The 17,396-nt window shown below is 38.5% G+C and overlaps 1 protein-coding gene across 1 annotated transcript in view; it reads left to right on the forward strand.

Annotated features, from left to right (window-relative positions):
• Window positions 1-1,940: 1,940 nt before the first annotated feature.
• LOC138045853 (uncharacterized) overlaps window positions 1,941-17,396 on the forward strand; it is a 217,939-nt gene continuing 202,483 nt past the window's right edge. Inside the window, exon 1 of the mRNA XM_068892486.1 lies at window positions 1,941-2,238. Coding sequence (XP_068748587.1) covers window positions 2,105-2,238 — 134 coding nt within the window. The 5' untranslated portion in view covers window positions 1,941-2,104. The remainder of the gene's footprint in view (window positions 2,239-17,396) is intronic.

Genomic DNA, 17,396 nt, shown 5'->3' on the forward strand with positions numbered 1-17,396 from the left:
ACCTCGAAATTGGGACAATTCACGACCAACAAAGGAAGCATTGCTGTTTCTTGCACAGCCCATGACGTGACCCTGCACTGGTCATTAGCAAAACAAGCTTTTTGTTATCCAACTCTCCTAACCGTGGATGGATGGTTTCATTTTTTCAGCTCTAAAGGACTCGGAAAATCACAGTTCACCTCGATACTGCTCACTGAAGCTCGTATATGTCTGTGTAATCTACGTATGTATGGTCATGCTCCTTTGTTGATGGGTATTTAAAACAACTATTCAGGCTATTACAAGGTCAGACGAAGATTGCGTGTTAACGAACCTTCTGATAAGCTAAATTTATGGGCCTGACAAAATATGGAGACTTTCCATGCTTGGAGTAATGCTTGGAAATATGACGTGAAACTGACTATAAATGAAAGAAAAATTTAAGCATCTTGTAAAAAGATTGTTATATGTACATCAGAACATCATCATTTGTGTTCTATGGTGGTTGCTAGGTTTTCAAAGAATAAAATCACCTTTGATTTGCTACTGATTATGTGTTTGTTGCGCTGATCAGAGGCCCGTTTTAGATCAATTTTAAGGTACGAATCGGTGTTATTTCTAAACAACGAAACTGATTTGGCTTTGGCAATTCATTTTCACTTACCAAATACAGAATAAGGGCTTTTGTCGACAATTTGGTTTGTTTATGGCCTGAATTAGGTTCCATTTTGCATCGCCTTAGAGGGGCATTAAGTGTTTTTTCCAAACATTCAATAAACCATAGCAAGCCAAATTTTTCTCAACTGATTTTGATAACTGCGTGACTAAAGTAAACAGTGGTATAGGTTTGGAGGTTATGCAAGAAGGCAGGTGAATATAGTGAAATTTTGAAAAATGGCTATTTTGGGTTGTAATTTTAACATCAATTTTGGCCAAATTCTAGCCCTAGGCTCCTCTCTGTCCAATACCTTGAGGACAAAGTTACATGCATGAACTGAAAGCTCTATTATAGTAGAGTTCATGGCCAAATTCATTTGGCAGCACAACTTACCAGTGGGGTCTTATCACATTTTCAAAATGCCCCCTGGAAGGCTGGATTGTTGGTGCTCAAAGGGCAAAAAATGAGACCCCCCCCCCCCCCCCCACCTGTAACTCCAAAACTAAAACTCAGAGAAGTGAGCCAAAGGGGCTTATACCCAACTTCTGTGCCAAGTTTCAGCCAAATCGGCTTACCCCAACTTTTGGCCCCTGGAACACTTTCTCAGACAATGACACTTAAACTAAGGACTTGTAAAATGAGAAGTGAGCCAAAGTGGCTTTTAACCCTTTAAGCCCCGAGGGGTTCCCCATTGACGAGTAAAATCATCTGGCGTTAGACAGAGTAAAATGTATAAGTGCCATTTGGCACTATCGGGGCTGAAGGGGTTAAAATATCTCATTATACCCAACTTCTGTGCCAAGTTTCAGCCAAATCGGTTTACCACAACTTTTGGCCCCTGGAACACTTTCTCAGACAATGACACTTAAACTAAGGACTTGTAAAATGTATTGCGAATGTAACCTTCGAACGATGCAGCTGTTTATCTCACATCTCATTTATTGTGCAGCGATTCAGGAGGCAAGAATTTCCACATTTTCTTCTAGCCAAGAATAAAGGATATCTTACATTGTCGGTTTATTTGGATCAGTTTTCTTTAATGGTGGCGCGGTGAACTGCAAAAAAAAAAAAAAAAATTGGATACACTTTAATCTCCAAGTGACAGTCCAATTCATGAACAGTTTTAAACTTGATCTAAGGCTACGGAAATGTTCTGAGAATAAACTGAAACTAGTTTGTTTTGCATTTGAGAGCAGTGCGACTAAAATGAAGACAAAAGTTGTCTGACTTCTGATCGGATTACCAGTTACCGATGTAAACATGTTTGCTTTGACGCATGATTGGCTCGCGCAAGGTTGACAGGTTCTATTCTCGCCGCCGCGGGTAAATTCTTTGGCTTTGTGTCGTCGACTTTAAAAACCTCAAAATCTCTTCACAGAAGGCTCAGTCAGTTTGCCGCGATCCTGTCTACAGCCAGAACATTCTCTGAACTGAGATTTATATGTGGTTTTGAACTGATATTAGAGGATGGTACAAAAGCGTATGTCACAAAGCTATGCGACGGATAAAGTTGCAGATGGTCTTATCTTGGTAGCTATATTTTTGACCCTATTTGAGATCAGCATTGCAAAAGTATACGACAATGGACTTGACAGATATGGGTATGTAGCTGATTTTCGTGAGTCTTCCTTGGTATGAACACTGTGATAAGTGACCGTTCCATATAAATTCTGATCATGGGGCTTATATATATATTAATTAAGGACTTTATCTTCCTCAATGCACTCAGTGGATAGTTAGCGCGCAAAATTTTTTCGTGGTGAAGATATTAAGCCAACACATCACATGACAGGCTTGCCTCAGCGCAAGCCTGTATCATAAGAACATAATCAGCACCCAGATTTGATGCATTCTCCGCTGATGCTTAATTTTGCTTAAATAACACTAACTTCTTGAATTAATTGTTGAAATAAAGGTTTTCCTTTCTAAAACAAATAATTTTCCGTTAAGATATGTAGTTTTACTCTGACTGCAGTTAACACTTGGATGGATTACCCTTTTTTTTTACCTCAAGAAAAATGCCTATTTTGAAAAAAAACACATTTTATTTTGGAACAGATTGCTGTTTTCAGAACTTTGAAAATACGATTGAAATCAAATCGAAATAGCCTTCGAGAGCGAATGAAGTTACGTGTTTATCCACCCCCCCCCCCCCAAAAAAAAAAAGAAAAACCATGATTGTATTCACGAAATGACATTTACTCACATTAACGCTTCATTGCTGAGCAACTTATAACCAGACTTGCATAGCTTGATGCTTTTCTGGTTCATAGAATTGTGAATATAGCTTAAAAAGGGACAACCCAAAGACCCGAAGTTTCGACACTGCTGCTTAGTGGCTTCATAAGGGGTGATCCAAAGTTATCATAACCAGTTTGCCATAAATGGAAAGGTCGCTCTTAAAAGTAATTAATGTCATTTCCGTTTAATAAGGTTCATGTGAAGGAAGCATAAGATGAATTGATGTGCCACGCTTTTGTGGCATGTTTCGACTTTTTGTGTTACACGTTGAAACTCCTCCTGAAAACTTGTTTCGCAGCGCATATAAGTTTCAGCTAAGGGTTTGCTTAAAATGAAACAACTGGATACCATCGACCTTTCTTGTTTTTATTCCGGTTCCGGATCCGAATTTTAGCTTTTCCAGAAGCCCATAATCCATATGTATGGTGGAAAGTGGGTTTTTAGCTCATGGACGACTCGATGTCTCTCACTCACTCCATTCCAGTTAATCTAGTTATTACATGAGATGCCGTAGGCATACCACGTCTTAAAACCAGTCGACTGTCTTTTTTATTATTATTTGCATTCTCCACGGATACTGAATTAAGCTCTGATGGTGTGAATCCACCATTTTGTGTCTTTCAATATTTCGAAACTACCTTACGGCGATTAGACCACTCGGACTTGGTGACGGTTATTACGCTGAGAACAAACATTTAGTTTGAACTTCTTTTCGCCCGCGATGATTGACACAGTATTAAATTAAACCTCACATCTTCAAGTATTTGATAAAGTAGACAGATGCTTTTTCTTCGAGAACGGAAACCTTTAAAGGTAAGGAGAATTTTCTACGTTATTTCTAGGTCTTGCTTCGTTCTTGTGTGCTCCATTGTGAACATTATTTTGCAAAGAACGAATGCTCCAATCGGCTTGCGAACCAGTTTGTTTAGTCGTTCCGAGGTAGAAAGAAGATAGGCAAATAGCCTTAAACGGCCAAACAAAATTAAAAAAAATGAAAGTAGTACTTTTGTCCTAGAGATCTTGTGTTTCTATCTTTGTAAGGTTTCAGGGAGTAGAAGAAAGGAGTTGTTTTTGCTCGGTGGGCCTTCGAGTGAAATGGCGTTGATTTTTGGTGAACTAAGATGCAACGCTAACACTTTTTGGTTCTCTTCTGAAACAAAATATGCCTTTGTCACGTAGTGGAGTTAGAAAATGGTAAGTTAATACCGTTACGAAGATAGCGTGCGAAAAATGAACGTTAAATTCACGAGAGCGACCAAAAATTGCCTAGTATCATCAATCGCCTTGGTTTATTTGAACGGATTTTTTTCCACCGGAGGAAAGAATGTAACAGGGAATGGATGTTGCATCATCTACAAACTTAGGTAAGCATCTCATTGTGTTGCACGGCATGGACTTCGTTTAAACATTTATTACAGACTTTCTACAAGTCTTTATTTATTTATCGGAAACTGTTTGATTCCGCACTAGTAGATGGTTTTCATCGTGACGTTTCCAAATTCTAAAATCGTTAGGTCTTCTGCATTGTTATTTATATGAGGTTAGAGACGACCTAGACATAATTCTTTTTACAAGTTACCACTTCCGTAACCTTTTCGTTTTTGAAAATACAGGATTTTGACTATCCGAATTTGTTTCGATTGAAAAAATGCCTCTCGTTATTCTCCGCAGATGAACCGTTTCTCATGTGTACTGTCTCGCGAGTGAAAAGTAAGAGCTTTCATGGCAACATAAACTTCAGATGTTCTGTTACTACCGGCCGCCACATATCATCCACAACATGGCGGCACCGTACAAAAGTCTATGATATGAGTGAAACGCTTCGACAAATAACTCAGAAAAGATGTACTTACTGCACAAACCTGAGAATTGTAAAGATGGTTCATAAATTTGTCTCCTACAACATTCCAATTTCTTGGATTTTTTCATGTAACGTTCTTGTCGTGTGACAGTGAAACTAGTGACATATTGCTTGAGGTGAGAGTTTTTTCAATAACAAAAGACATTTAAGTTGTAAATAACTGCAGTAATAAGTTTTCAATGGCAAGTTCATTTATTGATATTAAATTTACCCTAAAAACAACAGTACAGTGCAATTCAATGCAATGCTATATATTGATGATTTCGTCTCTGCCATGAAATAACATGACTCCTTATTACTCCTATGCGCATAACTGCAAGATCCAGTGCGCTCAGGGAACGGCACCACAGAATTATGCATGCGCATTATTTACCATGATATAGACATAAGGAGCCCTTGCTAGTTCTAATCCAATTCATCCATGATCTGGCTCGCAGGAGCTTTTGATTTCAAACTCAAACTCAAATTCTACATCGCTGGAGGGCATCATGATTTTCACATTTTACTTTTGATATTTACTTTCGACTTTTGATTTTGAGTTTTTAATTTAACGTCTCAAACTCGACTCATGTCAACTTTTAATTTGGATGGCCGCCCTCGGCCGCCATATATTCACCGGACGAGAAAATGGATGTACGCCAAATTTGCACAGTGCAAATATAATAAATAAACATTCCTACTCAGCTGCAAACCTTTAGGAAATCTGGTAAATACCGGGTTTGAACCCTGTTTACACTAAGGTGCAAATATGGTTGCAAATGTGGCATTTACCCTCTTTGCCACAGGTTTACCCTCGAGCTTGCACATCTTTGCTATTTATTGGCACAGTGCAAATTAGGAATAAATCCATTGTACTTAGGGCTTGTACGCAAGAGGCAAGCTCCTGATCATGGGCTCCCGCTTGGTCTTATACCCGATCTGAAAGGTACGTTGTGTTTCGTGAGCAGCACTATGTTTTTGGCTTTTCTATGGAGCAACAAGGGTGATATCATAAAAAAAAAAATGTTTTGATAAATGATTACGCAGAAGGGGATTCAAAATGATTAAGATATATTATTTAAAAGTCTTTAAAAGCCGCCTGGTTTAAAAGTATCCAGATTTGAAGAACTGTGGGAAATCAAGTGAGTGCTTTAATTAAGAAGTGCGTGAAAGAACCCACTACGGTCTTGCGTTTGGGGCTTGCCCTCACCGTATGTCAGTTTTAATCACTTTTTCGTTGATTATTGTTAGTAAATTTAAGGGGGGGGGGGGGGGAGGGAAGGAGGGTCCTTGTTCCCTTCAAATATTTGCTTGCGTTTCATTGTTCCCCAAATTACTTTCAAACTTACGTAAACTGTGTAAATGGTCAAAGGACTCGCTTTTCTCCGCTTCAAATCATGCATCACAGGATATGTAGGTCTCCCCGTCCTATGTTACAAAAGTTATTTTCTATGACTTGTGATCGTATTACCAGTTACCGATATAAACATGTTTGCTTTGACGCATGATTGGCTCGCACAAGGTTAACAGGTTTTATTCGCGTGACCGAGGGCAAATTCTTTAGCTTTGTGTTGTCGATTTTAAAAACCTCCCCAAGTTACTTTCAAACTTGTTCCCAGCTTTTTGATCCCCAAAAATTGCTTTTGTTTCCTTGTTTTTTTAAAATATCTTGGCATTGCTCCCCTGTTCCCCAGTTGAAGTTATCTATGTTCTCATATTCCCCAAAACCCCTTTGAGGGCCTTAGAGATGAAATTAAGGATTAATTTATTTCTCACGTTCTTTGAATTGAAAATACAAGTGAAGTTAGACCTTAATAATCTCCGAGGGCAAATGATAGTACCATTGTTCATAACACGAAAAAACATAATTGCATTCAAGAAATTGTATTCACGCCTAATAACGCTTCATTGCTATGCAACTTTTAACTTGACAAAACTTAGACTGCAAAACAGTCGTTTTCTTTCATTTTCGGAAGGCGCGAAGCACCGTAAGCGTGATCCTCGCGTGTGAAGCGCGCGAGCCTCACACGGGCGTGTGAAGCGAGAAACCGACTGTCGGCTTTTCATACAACAAATTTGTTCTAAGCAGGGGTTCGAATAATGTCACTAAGGTGTCAGAATTGTTTGACAGCTCCAACCACATCTTAAATTTGATACATTGTATGCCTTATTTTCGCGGGAAATTAGTTGTGTTGTCATGTTCATTCGTATTCTCTTCGCTATTCGGAAGGCGCGAGGTTTCGTACGTTCGATTCAGTGGTGTTTTGAAAAGGAAAGGCGTTTGTTTTTTCTGTTCAATGAGTCAACACCGAAAAAAACACGCCCCACGTAGAGGAAGAAAACCAAAAGAAGCGACAGCGTCTGACAATTGCAGATTGTGCGGCTGTTTTAAAACGCAGTTTGGAAATGTTAGTTCAGCGGCAGAAAAGCTAAACTTATTTGATGTTATCGATCTGCTCTTCCATAATGCTTTTGAGCGGACAAATGACAATAATTGTCGGGCGTTCGACTGAAGATGCATTTGACGAGTTGGAGGCTCAGTTTTTCGCCAAAACAAACAGCTGAAATATCAGGCTTTTTGCAAAGCCCGTTGGCAGCACACCAAATCTCTTCCTTTGAGAGGCGATTCCACAATTTTTTTTTGCTCCGATTTCAAAACATATCCTAAATCGCTCGCAAGCGCATCCCAATGTTGGAGACTGAAAATTATAGTCGTTGATTGCGTGAACTCAAGTAATTGTCGGTTTCGTTTCCTAAAATCTTTAGGGTATTACCGTAATTATTCGGCTACAAGCCGAGCTCGGCTATAAGCCGAGACCCCAAACTTCTTACGGAAAAAATCAACTTGATTGACACGAATTGTAAATGCATAATACTCGGCTATAAGCCGAGACCCATTTTAGGTCTTGATGTGTATTATTGACTATGGAATTTTCGTAATTTAAAATACAAATTGACATTGACTTAAAATTATACTCAAAGCAATCAAATGAACACGAAAGATAAGAAACAAACAAGCAACGTGATCGTGACGTGACGAATATTATTAAACAATTGTTGACCTCACAGGAAACGTGTCTTCGTACAACTGAAGCGTTTTACAAAAAGTTATTGGACTGGAAACCATACAACCTCGCTCTTTAAACTTAAAATAGTCGCCAAAGCAGAAGCTATAGAAAATAACTCCGAGATCGCCGGAGAATACGGCATCAGCGAGTCGATGGTTCCGTCGCTGGAGGAAAGATAAGGCAAATCTGTTCAACGGGGAGCGTATCAGGGAGCGTATCCCGAGCTCAGCGCGATCAACGACCTTTGGCGTGGTTTTCTGAGCAAGGAATTCACGGTAACGTTTTCTCTTTAATGCGTACGTACAACAGATCAATTAGAGAACGTGACAGACACCGGAAATTCCGAAGTGATCATCTAGGTATGAATGTTAATTTATAATATTTCGATAACGTGGGATTTTTGACAGTGATTGAGAACACTAGAAATTGTGTTAAATAAACCTAAAATATTAAAACTTGTGTGACTTGTGGAGAACACTGCTTATTGAGAGGCGAGCATTCTTCATACAAAGTCCACGTCGTCCATTTTCCCGCGAGGTTACTGTTTTACTGTGAAACTGATACGGCGTCTATATCTTTTTGATGAGGTGTGATAGACATTTGATGACAGGCTGTGTCAGAGTTAAACCAATGGGAATTTCCCGTTGCTGGAAGAACGGGTAATTTTGAACGAATTTAATATATGCATAGCGGACAGTCGTATTTTTTCGCGCCTCTCCCCATTCTCCCTCGCCGTTTCTACACTCGCTCCAGACCTTTCGTTGGAATATTTACTGCGTCTCTTGCGTTCGCAAAAAATACGACTGTTTTGCAGTCTAGACAAAACTTGATTCCACTCTGGTTGAAAAAGGTTGTGAAGGTAGCTTAAAATGTTACAATTCAAAGAATCCATTTTTCCACGCTCTTCTCGAGTGGTACCATCAGAGGTGAATCAAAGTTATCACAAGAGTTCTTTAGAAGGGAAAGGGAGCGGAATTAATAGAACATTGGCGTCATTTCTTGATCGTGCTTTTTGCTATTCTGAAAGAAGAGATTTTCCTAAATCACCCACTTACGTCTCGCGTCTCGGGTTGCTCCTCTGGTTACTATCAAAAGACTTTACTGGACTATCAACAGTTTGGGCATTACAAATATTTTGATAGGTGCCGATGAAGTTTGATAAATTTCATTGAATAATCGTTTGTTCGTTGTTTTATTTCTTGTGTCGGCGAGAACATTGTCACCATCCGTTTCCAAGCCATATTGAAGATCATTGCAACACAAGCTAAAGGTTTATTGTTGTGAAATCTAGCATCTCCTTTGATCATTAGTGTTAATGCTATTCCCACTGAGTTACCTCGAAACTGGGACAATTCACGACCAACCAAGGTTATCTAGCTCCGACAACTATGTCACACTTAACAGGACATCGAATAAAAGTTGATATCGAGAGTTCCTTTGAGGAGCAATTACTTGATCCAATTAAAGCGACTACACCAAACTGATAAAATAGAACATGATCCCTCAAATTAAACTAAGGAGATATATACTGTATTGCGAATGTAACCTTCCAACGATGCAGCTGTTTATCTCACATCTCATTTATTGTGCAGCGATTCAGGAGGCAAGAATTTCCACATTTTCTTCTAGCCAAGAATAAAGGATATCTTACATTGTCGGTTTTTTTGGATCAATTTTCTTTAATGGTGGCGCGGTGAACTGCAAAAAAAAAAAAAAAAAAGTATGGATACACTTTAATCTCCAAGTGACAGTCCAATTCATGAACAGTTTTAACTTGATCTAAGGCTACTGAAATGTTCTGAGAATAAACTGAAACTAGTTTGTTTTGCATTTGAGAGCAGTGCGACTAAAATGAAGACAAAAGTTGCATGACTTCTGATCGGATTACCAGTTACCGATGTAACATGTTTGCTTTGACGCATTATTGGCTCGCGCAAGGTTGACAGGTTGTATTCAGCCAGAACATTCTCTGAACTGAGATTTATATGTGGTTTTGAACTGCTATGCCACGGATAAAGTTGCAGATGGTCTTATCTTGGTAGCTATATTTTTGACCTTATTTGAGATCAGCATTGGAAATGAATACGACAACATATTTTTCGAGACTCTTCATTGGTATAAACATTTATGATAAGTGAAGGTTCCATATTAATTCTGATCATGTAAGGACTACTACAATTTATTTCAGGAAGGCAAAACTATAGAGCCTATTGCCGTTAAACGCTGGTCTAACCTCTTTCCTTATTGTGCCACTAGTTCGGAACAGTTATTCAGTACAACCTATAAATCGACGGTGGACAATAAATTAAGAGAATTTGGTTACAAAATTTTCTATAATTTTAGTAACCAACAAAGAAGTTAAGAAATTTAAAATCAGAAATGATGATCTTTGTGATCAGTATAAGAACGGTTTACCCTAATTTACAATGCCCTGTAAATGTTAAATTTTATCATGAAATCTTATCATGGCTCGATGTGTCCCATAATACTCTTATAAATCTTAGTGATGGAGAAATATATCCCTCGTCCTACATACAAATGACAACCTCAGACGCCGACTGGAAGTTCTCATCCTGTATATTAAGAAATATGTATATCATTGTAAAATTAATGTGATGCCTCCTAATTGTACGCAATTTATAAATAATTTAAAAGCACCATGGAAAATAGAAAGATTAACTTGAAGTAATTATTACCTCTCTTACCCTTCTCACATGTAATTAACTAATAATTACAAGCTAATAATGTAAATATGTAAGCAATGATATTGTAAATTAGTATTAAGTGTGTTGATGTAAGTAATTTCTATGTACTTTTTTTTGCTCTCTTTCCCTTTTAGTGTGTTTCTGTAGTTTTTGTATTTCAATGCCATTATTGCAAATAAACAAATTGAAAAAAAAAGCCAAGAGAAAATTTAGTTTCCCTCGAAGTGAAGGCCATTTATTAGCCATTCTTTCTTTCTCCTGAAATGAATGAGTGCTTCAGTATTAAGACGTACGTGAAATCATCTACTAAACTAAGTCATCCGTTTTACTTTGCCCTTATGTCAAATTTAATCACTTTTCCATTTGATTACATGGGCCGGGTACATCTGTACGGGTCCGCAAATGATCCCAGGACCGCAAATGATCCCACAACCGCAAATGATCCCCAAACTGTACCGCAAATGATACCACGACCCCAAATGATCCCCATATTGGACTTCAAATGATCCCGGAACACAACTGATCCCAATTTTGGACCGCAAATGATCCGGAAAAATAGTTGGGAATGGCATGGAGCGTGGAATGGTCTGGATAGAGAATTAATGTAACTGGAGCGCTTATTTCTGTTAAAATTACTTTAAATCATGGCTCACACAGGTTTCTCATTATAGTTTTCCAGAAAGACTAAATTTTGTTTCTTACTTAGCTGTTATAAATTTGCCCCATTTAACTGTCGGATACAATCATCAAAAACTAACGTGGACGAAATTCTAAACTGATTGTGACCGGGGGCCCTTTTCTCGAACCCTGCATGCGTTTGCCAGAGTTGTTCCCATATAAAGACTATTTGTTTTCGTTTCGTGGTTTTGAAGTTACTGGTCTCACATGACTGACACCCGAATACATTTGCATGCTCAATACGAAATGTCCCTGAATCGAGGCCGCTCAGTGGCAGACCGGAATGTTTCAGGAAGATCGAAAGACACTCTGCTCGCAGGGTTCGAAAAACGTGTCCCTGGTCACAATCAGTTTAGAATTGCGTCCAAGTTATTGATAACAGCTTTTGTAAGAAACAAAATTCAGTCTTTCTGGAAAACTATAATGAGGCAGAAACCTGTTTGAGCCATGATTTAAAGTGATTTAAAAAAAAAAAAGCGCTCTTCACATTAATTCTCTATTCAGACCATTCCACGCTCCATGCCATTCCTAACTTTTTTTCTGGGATCATTTGGTGTCCAAAATTGGGAGCATTTGCGTTCCGGGATCAGTTGAAGTCCAATATGGGGATCAGTTGCGGTCCTGGTATCATTTGTGGTACAGCTTGGGAATCATTTGCGGACCCGTACAGGTCGCACTACGCTGCCAAAAAAAAAAAAAAAAAGAAAAGAAAAAAAACTTGCGTTACCTTAGTGTTATACACCATGCCTTTTCAGGCACGGACAGTTGCGATGATTTACTAAATGTATTTTGTGAAGTGATTCGAACTGGCCTTGACCTCATGATGCCTCTGAAATTTGTCCGTGTCGATATGTCTGACGCCCCTTGGATGACAGACCACCTCAAATCGCTTATGCAAAAGAGGCAAAAGTCGTTCCACAAGTATAGCGTCCAGTTGGCATAATTTAGACTTTACAGAAATATGGTTAATCGCGAGAGGAAGGCGTGCAAGATAAACTTCTATAAAAGCAAAGTGGAACATGCTAAGAAAGATACGAGCATCCAAAGCGCTAGAGGAACGTTTGTGTGGGGCCCAGTCTCACTTGGGCAACTTGCATAGCACCATAAAAGACGAGTTGAACGATCTATCGACCTAACAATTGGTGGATGTGATCAATGCAGCTCTTTTAGAATCACTAGAGGAGTATCGTCTGCCACACCCTCTGGACCAGTTGCCATGCGAGGCACTTCCAGTTCTACCAGAGGTGTCAGAGTCTTGCGTTCTAGTAATGCTCTCAAAATTAAATCCAACTAAAGCAAGCGGTCCTGATGAGATCCCCAATTTGCTACTCAAAGAGTATGCTAAACTACTTGCATTTCCAGTGAGTAAGATCATGGACGTATTGCTCAACGAACAGCGCTTACCCCGCATTTGGAAACTTGGGGATGTTACACCTCTGCTAAGAGGAAGCAAGTAGAAGATCTCAAGGAATATCTCAGACCAATCTCCTCAACAGCGTGTCTATCGAAAGTTACAGAGGACTGTGTTGTGTGTGATTATGTAAATCCCAGGTGTAAATCCCGCGGTTTTGAAGATGCTAGTTCCAAACCAGTATGGCGCAGTGCCTTGCGCTGATCCATATGATCCACAACTGGGAGAAGGGGACAGATAGAATTAGAGCAACTGCTAGAGTTATAATGTTTGACTTCAGGAAAGCTTTCAATTTGACTGACCATAGGATCTTAGTAATCAAACTATGTGAATTAGATATTCCCGTCCCAGTAGTCAACTGGATTGTAGATTTCCTATCGCATCGTTTCCAGCGCGTCAAACTCGCTAAGGGTTGTTTCTCCGAACGCGGGATCAGTAACATCAGGAGTCCCTCAAGGAATAAAATTAGGTCCGTGGCTTTTCCTCGTTCTTATCAATGATCTAAAAGTAGGCAATGACTCAAATGCAGAATTGTGGAAATATGTTGATGACACAAGAACCTCTGAGATCGTTTATAAAGGAAAAGAAAATAATTCCCAACTTATAGCTGACCGAGTAGTAAAGTGGTCATCACGCAATATAGTTCAACTAAATAGTGAAAAATGCAAACACTTTAGGATTTCTTTTGCCAAGAAAGAGGACGATTTTCGACCCATTATTGTAAATGGCAAAAATCTGGAGTTCGTTACTAGCCCTAAGTTGCTAGGCGTCACAATTTCAAATGACGTTACTTGGAATAAACACAACAGCCATGTAATTAAGAAGGCTTCAAAGCGCTTGTACCTTCTGGTACAGTTAAACCGAGCTAGGCGACCATACCAGGAACGTATATTGGTCTATTGTACCTGTATTAGATCAATTCTAAGCTACGCCGCACCAATATTTGAATTCATTATTCTCCCAGGATGTATTTAATGCATTGATCTAGAGCGTGTACAGAAGAGAGCTTTAGCCATAATTCACCCATGTATTGAGTACTTTGAGGTCCTAAGTAGACCGGGAATTCCCACAGCATTAATTATAATCAAACTGTATGTAAAAAGAAATTTAATTCTATCTTAAATGACGAAGAAAATCGCACAGCGGGAGTCCGATTTGTTTATCACGAGTATGATTACAGACCGAATTGGACGAAGTCCTCTTACCAACTAATCATAAAAATAACAATTTCCGAGAAAAGAAGAAGACCCAAGTTATGAAAGAAAGGGAAAATTTGCATTAAAAGACTGACAAAGGAGGCGTAAATTGTTTAATGTCACTCTGAAAGAAACAAAGCCCTAATTTAGGAGCCTATACACTGTTTCTATGGTGATTGAAACAAAGGTTGTGATTGGTTGATTTAAACTACAAATTTTGAATGTGCTTGGCTTATTGTCAGTGAATTGTCCGATAACAACTTGGCTAGTAAATTAGGGGAAAATAGGAATTTTTTAAACAACCGATTTTTATGATTATAGATGGTTTTCACAATGACGTCATCAAATTCCAAAATCAAAATCGCAGGGTGTTTTGAATTTTTATCAATAGGAAGTTGAAGATGACCTAGAAATAAATCTTTTTTGAAGTTTCCAGTGCCAAGCCGTCTTACGTTTCGAAAATACAGCATTTTGAATTTCCGAATTGCCACCTTGCGTAACACCATGATAAAGGTATTTGGTTGAACAAAATGTGTATTCCTTTGAATCTCAGTCGTCTGAATGTTTCAAGTACATTAGGAGATGTGTGCATACACATGTATTTAATCTCACGAGCCAAAAGTAAGCGCTTTCATCGCTGAGTGAATTCCAGCTGTTCGTGTTAATTTCTGGCCGCCATATTGGTGCACAACGGATTGTAAACCAACATGATGGCTCTTTTGGAAAATTCACTGCCTGACGAGTGGATTCCACGTTAAATTTCACGCGAAAAACCGATATCGTGATTCGTGCGATATCGGCTTTTCAGGTGAAATTTAACGTGGAATTCACTCGTCAGGCAGTGAATTTTCCGACCTTAGTTACCAAATCATGTAATTTATCAGATATGAGCCAGTAATCTAGTCGGCAAAATACAAAAGGTGAGCAGCGCCCCCAGGTAAAGCTTTGCAATGTTGGGTTTTTAAGCGCCAAATGTCACGTAAACTGAATTCATTTTGCAATTCATCTGTAGAATTAACTACATTTTTGTGGGATCGGTAGACCGCCTTTTTTGTCAAGTGTGATGTCAAGAGGACAATTAAAATCTCCACCCATAATGTTTTCCTCATTACCAAATTCATTGTTTGTTAATAATTTTGATAAATTACATCGGCATCTTTGTTTGGGCCATATATGTTTGCAATTGTGTATATCTCATTCTTAATAGCAGCTTTTAGAACAATAAACCTGCCATCCGAACTTATTTCAGCCTGTTGAATAGTAATGTTCAAACTACTCTTTATGAGAATTGCAACACCTCAGTCTAGCATTTGTACTACAGAGGCGCCCCACTCTTTTCGCCATTGATCCTGTCGTTCTGTTGTGGAATGAGTTTCCTGTAAAAATATTAAGTCAGCTTTTTGCTTCCTACACCAGGAAAAAAATGCCCTACGCTTGTGAAAGTTGCTTAGGCCTCTAACATTCAAGGAAAGCAACTTGATGCTTTCAGGCTTAGTTTCCGAATTATACATTCTTACTGCAAGAATGATTAATCATTATCATATTAATAGGTGATATATTCCCTGAATATGGATTGAATAGCAAAACAAATGCAAAAGTAGTAAAAGAATAATTTAAGTTATGAAAAAGAAGTACAGCACAGACACACAACACACAAAAATATACAAACAAACGAAAGCGTACTTACCATCTTGGTTGCTGCACACTTTCGCCGAGATCTCCCTGGCCCATGAATGTATTATACTATGCTATTGAAAAAGACAGGCGGTTTTCCGGCGATAGAATTGTAAACAGAAAATAAATCACGCAAAATTGCGTCCAAAGTTTTAGCGACTCGTATTGTTAAAGTTTTACCGGAAATCATTCTTAGTAACCAACTGGTTACGTTCCAGGTCGTTACATAGTTGAAGCCGCAAGAGCAATATTGGACATAATGGATTACACAAAAACTTATGATATTCCTGGATTGCTACTTTTTATAGATTTCAAGAAAGCTTTTGACGGTCTGGAATGGAATTTTATGTTCAAATGCTTAAAAGTCTTTGGATTTTGACCGAGTCTTATAAGATGGGTAGAAGCCTTTTATAATTTATAGCAACATAACAAGCTGTACCATTAACAATGGAATGCTCTCAGCTAGCTTTGAAATAAATCGAGGTGTAATGCAGGGAGACCCCCTTTCCCCTTACTTGTTTATCATTGCTGTGGAATTATTAGCTGTCGCTATTCGTTCACGTTCAAACATAAATGGAATCAAAATAGATTCAAAAGAATTCAAAATGGTGCAGTATGCAGATGACTTAACAGCTTTTTGTCAGATATCAGATCTGCTCAATACCTTTTTAAGTTACTTGATCAATTCGAAAAATGTTTTGGCTTAAAGGTGAATTATACAAAAACCGAAGCAATGTGGATTGGCTCCTCTCGTTATAACTCCGAAACACCTCTAGCATTGAAATGGCGTAAAACTGTAAAAGCTCTAACGAAGAATCAGTGCAAAAGAATTTCTACGATAAGTTCACAGGAATGAAATCTCAGATACGCTTGTGGAGTTGGAGAGGCCTTTCCCTGCTTGGTAAGGTCACTATTATTTAGAGATCATTACTTCCCAAAGTTTTATACGTCTTATCAATTCTTCCCTAGCCTCCCACGCAGACGTCCTTAGGGTTTCGTGGGGGAGGAAATGCGTGACGAAACCCTAAGGACGTCTGCGTGGGAGGCTAACTCTTCCCTTCTCCTTCCGAGTTTATAAAAGCTTTTCAAACAATTATATACAGTTTTCTTTGGAAGGGTCCTGATAAAATCGCCAGGACAGCAGTAATAAATGATTTCGAATTTGGTGGCCTAAAGGTAACTGATCTTACAACATCAATTCTGTCATTACGACTTTCATAGATTGGAAGATTTTTAAGTGATAATTCGTATCCCTGGAAAGCGTATCTATTGCATTTACTAAAACCTTTTGGTGGAAAATTTTTTCTTCGTTGTGATTATACGATCAATGACTATGATATTTCCTCACAATTTTATAAGGAGATGTTACATTGGTGGTCAGATTTTCGTTCTAAATTCGACCCTGTAAGTTCACGTGAAACAATTATCTGGAACAAGAGCCATAAGAGGACAGAGAGGGACTCTCCCAGTTAGGTCTTTGGGATATCTTAATTTCAAAAAAGTTATTTTTAGAACTATGCGTACCATGCGAAAACAGTTTCCGGTAGTCCCCCGGACTACGCACTTATGTGTTGACGTTTTGACGCGAAAATGCCGGAAATTTTAAAATTTGGAAAAATGGTGTCGAAAAAAAAAAAAAAAACCAAGGAGTGAAGACAATGATAATGATACTTCAAAAATTCCCTCGAATAGCAATACCAATAAGCAGTGAAACAAAGGAAGCAGTTAAACTTCTTTTTGGTGAGAGAAAAAAGACGGCCGAGAGGATAGAAATGAAGAAATTTCAGTTTCAGTTTCAGTTTCAGTTTTTAAGTTTTTATTATGTATTTTGCATAAAATATAACAAAGCTATGCAATGCTCGCAGTTAGCAATAGCTAGTCGAGGCGAGCATTGCTTATAAGTATATTCCAGATAAAATGGTTACAAATACATAACTACACATTCA

The sequence above is a fragment of the Montipora capricornis genome, chromosome 4, assembly GCF_036669925.1.
Source record: "Montipora capricornis isolate CH-2021 chromosome 4, ASM3666992v2, whole genome shotgun sequence".
NCBI lineage: Eukaryota > Metazoa > Cnidaria > Anthozoa > Scleractinia > Acroporidae > Montipora > Montipora capricornis.